This window comes from Rutidosis leptorrhynchoides, chromosome 3, assembly GCF_046630445.1.
Source record: "Rutidosis leptorrhynchoides isolate AG116_Rl617_1_P2 chromosome 3, CSIRO_AGI_Rlap_v1, whole genome shotgun sequence".
Taxonomy (NCBI): domain Eukaryota; kingdom Viridiplantae; phylum Streptophyta; class Magnoliopsida; order Asterales; family Asteraceae; genus Rutidosis; species Rutidosis leptorrhynchoides.
Genome location: NC_092335.1, coordinates 667647351 through 667660335, shown reverse-complemented (window position 1 = coordinate 667660335; position 12985 = coordinate 667647351). Strand labels below are relative to the sequence as shown.

Here is a 12985-nt window from a genome sequence, read left to right as displayed (position 1 = left end):
CACTCTTTATCAAAAGGCATGAAAAGGATTTAGTCATAATTCAAATATATGTTGATGATATTGTATTTGGATCTACTAACGAATCTCTTAGCAATGAGTTTTCAAAGTTAATGCATGATGAGTTTGAAATGAGCATGATGGATGAACTCAAGTTCTTTCTTGGACTACAAATCAAGCAACTAGAAGATGGAACATTCATCAATCAACAAAAATACGTTCATGAAATGCTCAAGAAATTCGGAATGGAGAACTCAAAACCAATGGCGACTCCGATGGAAACAAATGTGAAACTTACTTTAGAAGGAGAAGGAGAACCATTTGATAGTTCTAAATATAGGGGAATGATTGGACCCCTTCTTTATTTAATGGCAAGTCGGCCCGACATCATGTTTAGCGTGTGCTTATGTGCAAGATTTCAAGAAAATCCAAAGACGTCGCATGTAGAGGCCGTTAAAAGGATCTTTAGATACTTAAAGGGAACAATGCATCTTGGGTTATGGTATCCAAAGTTTATCAGGATTTATATTATGTGCTTTGCGGATTCCGATCATGGTGGATCAATGATTGATAGAAAAATCACAAGTGGAGTATGCACGTTCGTGGGGCTTTGTTTAACGTCATGGTTCTCAAAGAAGCAAACATCTGTTGCATTGTCTACCACCGAAGCCGAATATGTAGCCATGGGAAGAGCGTGCGCACAAGTGTTATGGATGAAGCAAACCTTCCTCTATTACGGTATCATCTCATCCGAAATACCCATATGTTGTGATAACAAAAGTGCTATAGACCTATCGAAAAATCAAATATTACACTCTAGGACTAAACACATAGACATTAGGCACCATTTCCTTCGTGACCACATCCAAAATAGTAATATTGTAATAGATAAGGTAGAATCTGCGGAAAACATAGCTGACATATTCACTACGCCCCTTAAAAAGGAAACCTTTAACTTGCTTAGGAATGGGTTGGGAATGATGGAACACACTCCATAAAATTCTATCATGATCACGCACGGTCGAACCACGGTCGACCGTGTAGAGAGTCGCCTGATGTCTGGCAAATTTCTTTGTCCTTTATGCTTTTCTTTTAATGTCCAAACAACTTTTCCACCAACCACATCTCTTCCTTAAACCTCAACCACTGAATTTTTAGATTTACTTTTGTCCTTCCCTCAAGTACTTTTCAAAAAGTGGTCCATATTCTTTCAAATCTCTTTAAGATAATCATCCAAAATCTTAATCTCAATTTTATTGATCTTTCCAAACTAATAGGAACACTTGTTGATTGCATGAATTTCTTAAAATATATGAGTAAAATTTGTTTCAAATTTTTTTTTCATAATAGTGATTTCTTGCATAAAAACTCATATATGCTTTGAATTTTTAAACTCACTCATGCACACACACATATGTTTGAATAAATCATTATGATACTTGTCAATCTCATGACTAGTGTCTACTTTTGACAAACATAGAGCAAAATGATGAAACTTGTCTAAATTTTCAAAAGAAAAATAGTACAATTTAATTTCAATTTCATAGTTTTCAAAATGAGTCTAGACAAGGACTAATCTACACAATTTAACATATAGATTTTCAAACTTAACAACTTGATTAGTTTGCTAAATTTGTGGTTTTTCTAGGAAATGACCAACACGAGAAATCAACGTATCATGAACAATAGGCAACATATGGAGACTAGAACACTTCATGAGGAACGTGTTGTTCATCATACCGAATTTCCCGAATAAATCAACTTTTCTCCCATAATAATTGCTTCTCGTTTCTTGAGCTTGATGAAACCATTTATCCAACATAAATTCGGGAATTCTATGCTGATCTTGATGTTTCAAATCCCGATCAAGTTGCATTTCGACTTTTCGATACACCTTACACTTGGTCTTTTGAACAATTCACAACCGTCTTGGCCATTCCTTCAGATGGGCGTTCCTTCTATACTCTTTCAACTGATCTAAGAGCACTCAACCCTACATTTCCGCTGCAACCCATCTTAGATCTTATCACTACTCCAGGAGTACAATGAAACTTCAACCGACGGCTTCGCATTCAAGATAACGAAATCCGCCATGATCTTCAACTTATTCTTAATGTCGTTCGGAACAATGTTTATTGTCGGGAACTCACCGCTACTCACATCTCCGGAACCGAAGTCGTTGTCATGTGGTCACTTCTCGCTCAAGAACCCGTAAATCTCGCCTATCTCACTACTCAAATAATGGGTTATCTACGAGAACTAGGAACTCGTCCACTTCCGTACTCAAACATCTTAATCGAATTTTCCGATTTGTTGGTGCCATCAACTCCTCTCAAATTCCTCAACCCGTGTCTACTATTCTGCTAACCTATTGGGTAGCTCATTTGGTGATTATCCTCTCTTCCGACAATGAAAGCTCAACAATCTCCGATGCTTTTAGCACCAATGGCATTTATCCTTAGAAATAATTAGTGTTGGTTAAGAATATTTTATAAGGGCGGGTAGATACAACACTTCTCCTAGGATTAAAACTTGTTATATATTGATTATTGTAATGTACTTGCTATGCTTATAATGTTTGTTACTTTTTATGTCTACTATTGGTTCGAGGGGGAGCCATTTTATTAACAGGAACAATTGATAAATGTGTATGATTTAAGGGGGAGCATTACTCTAGGGCGCACTTAGTTCCATGTGGGACTAACCTTTTTGCTTTGACAAAAGGGGGAGAAAGTGTATGGTAAGTGATGTTAACACTTATGTCGACCTACAGAGTTAACACTTACTCATGTGTTTGTCATCATCAAAAAGGGGGAGAATGTTGGTTAAGATTCAAATCATAATATTCAAAAGTTAATCACTTTGTTTTGATGATGACACACAAGAATCTAGTAATTAATCATATGTAGGACGACATGAGTTCATAAGCCTAAACTATCTCTAGCAAAAGACCAACACATAAGTAATTATCTTGGTAAAAATGCTACACGGCTGTACTACGATCGACCATGAAACCAACCGTGTGTGTTGAAAGGACCCGTACTAATCCATCCGGACAAAGTCCACATCGATTACAAATGATTCAAAATAGTTGGTTACATCGTGAGGTACTTGACCTCTATATGATACATTTTACAAACATTGCATTCTTTTTGAAAAGATAAACTTCCTTACATCGAAAATTGACGATATGCATGAAAGGACCCGTTCATATACATTATAAACGATTCATAATAGTTGATTACATTGCGAGGTATTTGACCTCTATATGATACATTTTACAAACATTGCATTCGTTTTTAAAAGACAAACTTTCTTTACATTGAAAATTGACAGGCATGCATACCATTTCATAATATCCACTATCCAACTATAAATTGATTTAATTATAATCCTTGATGAACTCAATGACTCGAATGCAACGTTCTTCGAAATATGCTATGAAAGACTCCAAGTAATATCTTTAAAATGAGCAAATGCACAGCGGAAGATTTCTTTAACACCTGAGAATAAACATGCTTTAAAGTGTCAACCAAAAGGTTGGTGAGTTCATTAGTTTATCATAATCATTTATTTTCATCATTTTAATAGACCACAAGAATTTCATTCCCAGTTCTCATAAATATACGTCCCATGCATAGAGACAAAAATAATCATTCATATGATGAACACCTGGTAACCGACATTAACTAGATACATATAAGAATATCCCCTATCATTCCGGGATCCTCCTTCGGACATGATATAAATTTTGAAGTACTAAAGCATCCGGTACTTTGGATGGGGTTTGTTAGGCCCAATAGATCTATCTTTAGGATTCGCGTTAATTAGGGTGTCTGTTCCCTAATTCTTAGATTACCAGACTTTAATAAAAAGGGGCATATTCGATTTTGATAATTCAACCATAGAATGTAGTTTCAATTACTTGTGTCTATTTCGTCAAACATTTATAAAAGCGCATGTATTCTCAGTCCCAAAAATATAAAGGGTAAAAAGGCAAATGAAACTCACCATACTGTATTTCGTAGTAAAAATACATATAACGTCATTGAACAAGTGCAAGGTTGGCCTCGGATTCACGAACCTAAATTAATTATATATAATTATGTGTTGGTCAATATTTGTCTAACAAATTAGGTCAAGTCATAGTGTACCACAATCCTAATGCTCGAGACTAATATGCAAAAGTCAACAAAAGTAAATTTGACTCAAAATAATTTCCAAAAATCTATACATGATTAATATATATTTTAAATATCGTCATTTTATATTTTTAAATATTTTTAAAAGATTTATTAGAGTAATAATATAATTTATTTATTAATAAATAAAATTTTATATTAAATTTATGTAATAAAATATACTTTTATATATATTAAGTAATAAAATTTATAGGGTTCATTTAGTATCATAAAGATAATATGATAGGTATTATTAAAGTAAGTTATTACATGTAGTAAAATATATTTGTATCACATATTTATTTGATAAAATAATATCTATAATGATAGTAAGTAAAAGTTGTATTATTTTGTAATAATAATTATTATTATAAAAAATATATTATTATAAAAATATCAATATTTATAATTACTAAGATGACATTATGATAAAACGATAATTCTAATTATGATAACTTTAATATTTACGATAATTTTTAATATTATCTTTAAAATAATAATTCTATTTAAAATAATAATAATAATGATATTTTATAGTAACAATGACATTTCTATTAAAATGATAATTTTTGTTAAAATGATAGTTTTAATACTAACGATACTTTTAATAATAATAGTAATGATAAAAATAATAAGAACGATAATTTTGCCTAAATCAATATCTTATAATATTTTAATTTCATCATGATACTCTTACTCATTATTTCCTAATCGTTTCATTTAATAGCTTTTAATCGTCTCTTATATCGTGTTTATAATAATGATAATAATAGTAATCAAAATAATTAGGTGTTACCAATATTTGTTTTAATTACACTTATATTAATAATGATAGTTACTATAACATTATTAACGATAATACTAATAATTATCTTAATGATAATATAGTAATAATAATAATAATAACAATAACAATAACCATTTTTAAATAATGATATATATATTAATAATGATAATAATAATAATAATACTAATAATAATAATAATAATAATAATAATTGGATAATAATAATAATACTAATTATAACTTTAACGATAATAACGATAGTAATAATAAAAAAAAATAACAATTTTTAATGATAAATCCCTTTTATTGATAAAGATAATAATAATGATAATAATAAGATAAAACTAGAACGACGATAAAAAACGACGATAATAATAATCATTTTTAATAAAAATATCGAAAATTCAATTGATTATAACTTCTCATCCGTTCATCGAAACCATTCGATATCTAAAGGAAAAGTTCTTAATTTTTCGCTAGCTTTCCAAGGACATGCATATCTTATACCTTATCTCAACCGCAAGTGTAACTAATTCAATATTCAACCTAACCTGTCTAAGGGCAATATCAAAAATACAAGCATGCATAATCCTAAATACTCGAGCACTAGTCAGGGATACACTATTAGTATGTAAAAGTTAAATTATGAGTACTCACGTATCATTATTGAGATTCAATATTGCAGGAAAGGTACGTAGACGCAACGGAAATGATAAACACTATATTGACCTCACGAGCATACCCATGAACCATACTCAATCACCTCCATAGCTATAACCCATAATTTCCTTAATCCTATCCTACTCGAAAAACAATTTCGAAATCACTCGGACAGCACTCCGTCGTAATATTTTATGTATACTAATAATATCTTGAAATAATACGGAGTAAATATATATGTACATCGATTGAGAGAGTTTAGAGAAAAATATTTTCAAGTTTCTATGAAATAATGAAACCTATTGAATTCTATTTATAATAGATTTTTGAATTATTAAAGTGAATTATTAAAGTATGAATTATTAAAGTGAATTATTAAAGTATGAATTATTAAAGTGAATTATTAAAGTATGAATTATTAAAGTGAATTATTAAAGTATGAATTATTAAAGTGAATTATTAAAGTTAAAGTAAAGTAAAAATAAAGTAAAGGTAAAGTTTAAGTATAGTAAAAGTATAAAATTATGTACGTATAATACGCGTATAAATATATATAATATTAATTTAAATTGTTATATATATTTAATAAAATAAAATATAAATATCGTTATCTTTATCATACTAGTTAAGTAATGAGTTGTAAAAAGTGATTCTAGATATTTATAAAAGTTATATACATTTTAATAATAAAGTTCTTTTTAAATTGAAAACGTTTTTGTACGTTTGAAACTAAATAGATCAATCGAGTCTTTATGAGATTCAATCTTCCACTATCCTTTGTCTAGTTCTCAATGATTGACAATTTATTCTTATTTATAAATCACTTTACCATTTTTCGAATATTGTTAAAATGGAAAGATTTCTCAAATCAACGTGGGCCTTTCAACAGAGACTTATAATCATAATTCAATATATCTGATAATTCAATCATTTGATCTTATCTTCTAATTTCATTGATAAACATTTTGAAACAGATACAATCATATAAAGTATTTAATCTAATATTTTGTTTACGTTTCAAGTTATAATATATATACACATATACATATATAATCATATTCGTTTAATGGTTCGTGAATCGTTGGAACTTGGTCGAGGTTGAATGAATGTATGAACATAGTTTAAAATTCTTGCAATTTAACTTAACAAATATTGCTTATCGTGTCAGAAACATATAAAGATTAAAGTTTAAATTTGGTTGGAAATTTCCGGGTTGTCACAGTACCTACCCGTTAAAGAAATTTCGTCCCGAAATTTGAGTGGAAAGGTCGTGAATGATAATAAGTATGTTTTCATGATGCATACGGGCTAAAAATTAGAGTTTTCTCATCAGCGAATAATTTGGATAAACAATCCATTTATATGAAGAGTACGAATGAAGCTAAAATAGAAGAGTGAAATGAGTAAGTGTCGATTCATCTTATCATTTGACGTAGATATGATTGATTCCCAGATTTCAAGGGATTTGAAGAAAATCTTCTTAATAAGATTTGACTCTCCGGTAATCAAGGAAATTAGGATCCACTTTAAATGCGATCGTCCATTTTAATTGGTCTGTCGGAGATTTTCTTATAAATTCACCTCCTTCGTTTCCTTACAACTCACACCTTCTGTTGATGCATTTTATGCAACTCCCTAGACATCTACCCACGTCCATTGCAGGTACAACAGTTTACAGGCCACCATGATTGCTCGTTATTATCCTATCCGTGTTTGTATGTGGTTACAGGAACTGCAGGAACGAGATTTAGATGTTTGACTATGTTAGACTTAGTCAGACGTACGAGTGAAGCCTCACTAGTACGGCTGATAGGCTCATACGCACGATTGATGCTGAGCTAAGTCACAATTACAACCTAAATGAGAAGACACGAGTGAGTGATCACCCGTACGGCTGATGAAGCCAACTCGTACGTGTGATGAATGAATCGTATGGGTGAGTCAACAGCAGGGGTATATAAAGTCTTATGTTCTTCATTTTAGGTTAAGCCTCTCATTTGTTACACACACTCAGATCTAGTGAGCTCCTCCGATTCTTTCTCAGTCCAAATCACCCAGGTGGTGAATAATAGCTCTAGGTGTTGATCTAATCACACTTGATTTAGTTGTGGTTTGACTAAATTAATCAAAAAAAAACTTAACCTATTAACTAGAGGGTTTGATTCACTTATTCCGCCATTGTGTGAGTTAAATCTATTGATTTCTAAGTTCCTAGTCATGTTTCATCACCTTCTATTCTTTCCCCCTCAACTCATATTTTAAAGTATTCATCAATATGCTCCATCCAGTTCTGATTCTCGATATACTTCTAACTTTCATATCGGTCATTCTTCTTTTTCATCTACCGCCGGAAGAATCTATTTACTTCTACTATACTCTTGGGTTTATAGTGTTTCTAGTTCTTCCGTGTCTTTATATTGCTATATGCATCAATATATATGATTTATAATTTCTGGTTTGTCGTTGGGATTTATATGTTCCCTTATATTTCAAAGTCTCTGCTTCTGTCTTCTATAATCATTATCATTCACAGTTAATGCTCTCTTTTATTTGCTGCAATTTATACCCCAATTTCTATTTCGAAGTTTTGTCCTTTCATTTCTTCTTCTTGCGATTAAGCACCGCTTGTAATGGTCCAGAATTCACAGATATGAATTTCGGAATGAACATTGTTAATGTTCTAGGAAGGAAATTGTGATGGCACGATCTTGACTTATCAAATTATTAGAATACCTTGGAAAAGGCCGAATCATCAAGAAATATTTTCTTGATATTTTAGAGGTTAAATAGAATACAAGAGTCGTATAACATGGCACATGATGATGTTATGATCTGTGAATCATCACGTTCCATTTAGAAACTCAGCATGACTTACTGTAATATAATCACATTGATCAAGTGTCATTATATTATACTAATTCATGCTTCAGTTCCCAACATTACTTCAAAATATTCCTATTTTAAACTTGAATGTTTCAGAATTTAGAAACTAAAATAGTTTCTTTTATGATGTAATACAGATAGCGCGAAGAGGTAAATGATTTCAAATAAGAAAAATTAAGAAAAATATCTTCAGAAATATGGAGGATATTTATAATGAAAGATATGATGATATTTTAGAATTTCTAATATCAGAGGATGATGAAGAATATTGTCCGCAGGGGTTTAGAGTCAGGAGCAAGGTATTCGTTAATGACGTCAGCAGGTACTGAATCATTTGGATCCTTTCAAGTCAGATCCAGTCTTTGTAATTTGTCCACAGCCTCCTTCCTACTTTGCTCAATCCGTTTTCCAGTTCCAAAACTTCTCTTTTTCTGCGCTTTTCCAGCACACTTCATCATTATAATCCAGCTTTTATCCTTTAAAGTCGTTTATAGTTTTCGCTGCTTCATCAGCATTTTTTTTTCTCCATTTTCGGAGAACCAATTCGTAGTTCGGAGTGTTTTTCAGAAACTTCACATTCAAATTAAGTCCAGAAGATAGACGTTATATATACACATATAACTGTTGGCATAAACATCCTGCGAGATTTCAAAATACTGATTGCTAATTCCCAATGATTCGTATGGCAATTCTCATTACAAGATGCGAATGAGTAAATGATGGGGTTTTAATGAATAATTATAATGACTTTTTGGAGAGGCTAAAGTCAAAGGGTAATGAAGTTGTTGGTACATCTGCTAATAATGTGGTGAAATGTAAAAGGTTCCCTGGTAACGATGGTGTATATCTCAAGGTTATAATAAGGTTAGTCTGACTGAAAATTCGAAGTTGACTTGCTGGAGCTGTGACAAAACTGGCTACTTTGAATAGGAGTCGCAAAGTTATTTTTGCTAATAAATGCCAAAGAATCTGACGCGGATACGTTGTTTAAACTTTTACTTTGGTTTCAAGAGTTTTTCGGGTACATAACTGTGGGTAACATGTGGTTGGATCATCATCTCGATTGCTCATCATTCGAAGTGTCTTCAGAAATTTTCGAAGGGTTTGAACACAGATTGTAATCGTTAACATACATTTGATGTTCTAACACAGTTTTAAAGTCAAAATATAGCTTGTGAAAGATGTAAGGATCTAAGAGTGATGATTTTGGTCTTATCTCAAGTTGAATTTTGAGATTTCAAAATCAGAATATGTAATTAAATTTTGAATGAGTATGGTTGTTTTGATTTCTATAAAAGAATGTATATTGTTGTGAAAGTAGGGAGTATAATGGATGATTTGCTGAATCAGATTCGAAGAATGTAACATATTAATTGTGAATTTATATATCTCTCGGGTATTACCTACCCGTTAAAAAAAAAATTTCACAATTAATATTTTGTACAAAAGAATTTTATTACAGTCTTTATGAAAATATATATATGTATATTTTCTTCAGATGTAATATAGATTTAATGAGTTAATGTTAAATTAAACTCATTTGATTTACGGTTGAAACTAGAATTGAATAATCCCTAAAGGCTTTAAAAAGTACATAACTTTTACGCAGTATTTCTTTAATGACATTGAAATTATGAATCAATACTTCGTTATTTGTTGATGTATGATGTTCGGTTCGTGGAATTCTTGTGAATTTCGCAAAGTACGAATGATGTTATCTGAAAAGTTTCGAGTACATCGATGATGAAAGTGTACAATCAAATATATGCTTGATTTATTATGAATTGGAATTTGTTGAATTGCGACAGAGATTGTAGTTAACGCTGGTTAAGTTGCGGCCGAAGGACGTACATTATTGCATATTTGTAATATGAATTAACCAAGTAGTTAAGATTCACACACAATAGCTTAGCACGGAAAGATTTATTTCAAAATATATATATATATATATATATATATATATATATATATATATATATATATATATATATATATATATATATATATAATATACATATAATTTCTTCAGATGGAATGAGTTAATTCTTCATAACTCGTTGATACAATATACACGTTATTGATTCGTAATAATGTCCACAGTGATTCTTGAATTGACGGAGTTTGTGATGTTATCGGTGTTGTTGATTCGGATGTTGACTGTACTGACGATGCTGGTAACGCTAACGGTACTGTTGATGCTGTTGGTAAAGCAAGTTTAGCTTGTTAATCACACACCATTTTTGTCAGGGTTTCTACTCTTCCTTCTATCATTTTGATTCGTTTAACTGATTTATGGTTAGGGCTAGATTAGATAATCTCTAAGACTTTAGAGATTACAAAATCGCCGCGGAATGTTTCTCCAATGAAGTTATGAATTAATACTTCGTCAGTTATTGTTGTTGGTACTCCTTGGTATCTATGGTGCGTATGACGTTGATGCTCATGGGACAGATTGTGAAGTTGAGGTTTACGACGCAGTTGTGGTTGGAGGTGGTAATGGTACTGTTGGCGTTGATGATGGTGGTACTGGTTATGCTGCTGGTGCTGCTGCTGGTGTTTGTAATCTTTGCACCATATTCTCCAAAGCCACTACCCGAGCGCGAAGCTCGTTGACTTCTTCTATTATACCGGGGTGATTGTAGGTTCGGACGAGCGGATAAATATAATCTAGAATTTGATATAGCATATAATCGTGACGAGATACTCTGGAAATGAGAGAGAAAATGGTGTTTCGGATTGGTTCGCCGGTAAGTGCTTCAGGTTCTTCGTTAAGAGGGCAATGGGGTGGATGGAAGGGATCACCTTCTTCTTGTCTCCAATGATTGAGGAGGCTACGAACCCATCCCCAATTCATCCAGAATAGATGATGGCTGATTGGTTGATCCATTCCGGTCACACTGCTTTCAGAGCTGGAGTGAGATTCCATTTCGGAATCCGAGGAACTTGAATTAATGATGAATTCCATTTCGTACGATTGAATAAGGATTTTTTTCGATATGAAATGATTTTCGGTTATCGGATGGTATTCTAATTACATAGAATATCCATAGATATAGAACAAAAGATTTCGTAGATTACGGAGGAATTTACGGGATATGTCAGGTAAAGTTTAAAGTAACAGATACGATAAGATATGATTTAGCAGATACGCTAAGATATGAATTTTGTCTATACACTACTCATGCAATTAATGTAGCAAGACGTGTCTAAACTAGTAATGATAAGCAGGTAATTTCCTAAGAATGATAAGCAGATGATTTCCGACTAAAAATGATAAGCAAAACTTTTGACATGCAGACACGGTCGAAGTCCAGACTCACTAATGCATCCTATCGACTTATCAGTTAGACACACTAATGCAGACATGGTTCGCTAAGACCACCGCTCTGATACCAACTGAAAGGACCCGTTCATATACATTATAAATGATTCACAATAGTTGATTACATTGCGAGGTATTTGACCTCTATATGATACATTTTACAAACATTGCATTCATTTTTAAAAGACAAACTTTCTTTACATTGAAAATTGACAGGCATGCATACCATTTCATAATATCCACTATCCAACTATAAATTGATTTCATAATAATCTTTGATGAACTCAATGACTCGAATGCAACGTTCTTCGAAATATGCTATGAAAGACTCCAAGTAATATCTTTAAAATGAGCAAATGCACAGCGGAAGATTTCTTTAACACCTGAGAATAAACATGCTTTAAAGTGTCAACCAAAAGGTTGGTGAGTTTATTAGTTTATCATAATCATTTATTTTCATCATTTTAATAGACCACAAGAATTTCATTCCCAGTTCTCATAAATATACGTCCCATGCATAGAGACAAAAATAATCATTCATATGGTGAACACCTGTTAACCGACATTAACTAGATACATATAAGAATATCCCCTATCATTCCGGGATCCTCCTTCGGACATGATATAAATTTCGAAGTACTAAAGCATCCGGTACTTTGGATGGGGTTTGTTAGGCCCAATAGATCTATCTTTAGGATTCGCGTCAATTAGGGTGTCTGTTCCCTAATTCTTAGATTACCAGACTTTAATAAAAAGGGGCATATTCGATTTTGATAATTCAACCATAGAATGTAGTTTCAATTACTTGTGTCTATTTCGTCAAACATTTATAAAAGCGCATGTATTCTCGGTCCCAAAAATATAAAGGGTAAAAAGGCAAATGAAACTCACCATACTGTATTTCGTAGTAAAAATACATATAACGTCATTGAACAAGTGCAAGGTTGGCCTCGAATTCACGAACCTAAATTAATTATATATAATTATGTGTTGGTCAATATTTGTCTAACAAATTAGGTCAAGTCATAGTGTACCACAATCCTAATGCTCGAGACTAATATGCAAAAGTCAACAAAAGTAAATTTGACTCAAAATAATTTCCAAAAATCTATACATGATTAATATATAGTTTAAATATCGTCGTTTTATATTTTT

General features: G+C 31.8%; 1 protein-coding gene across 1 annotated transcript; it reads left to right on the top strand.

The window, feature by feature from the left end:
• The first annotated feature begins 260 nt into the window (after nucleotides 1-260).
• On the top strand, nucleotides 261-1753 carry LOC139902608 (secreted RxLR effector protein 161-like). Its single transcript, XM_071885215.1, has 2 exons — nucleotides 261-701; nucleotides 1646-1753. Exons 1-2 carry the CDS (start codon nucleotides 261-263, stop codon nucleotides 1751-1753), a joined length of 549 nt encoding a protein of 182 aa, XP_071741316.1.
• Nucleotides 1754-12985: the final 11232 nt, after the last annotated feature.

Excerpts from the sequence above, each read along its gene's own strand:
- LOC139902608 (XM_071885215.1), top strand. The coding sequence starts at position 261 with ATGGCGACTCCGATGGAAACAAATGTGAAACTTACTTTAGAAGGAGAA. Across the intron at positions 702-1,645 it reads TGGGAAGAGCGTGCGCACAA|GAAATGACCAACACGAGAAA; the intron begins GTGTTATGGATG and ends TGGTTTTTCTAG.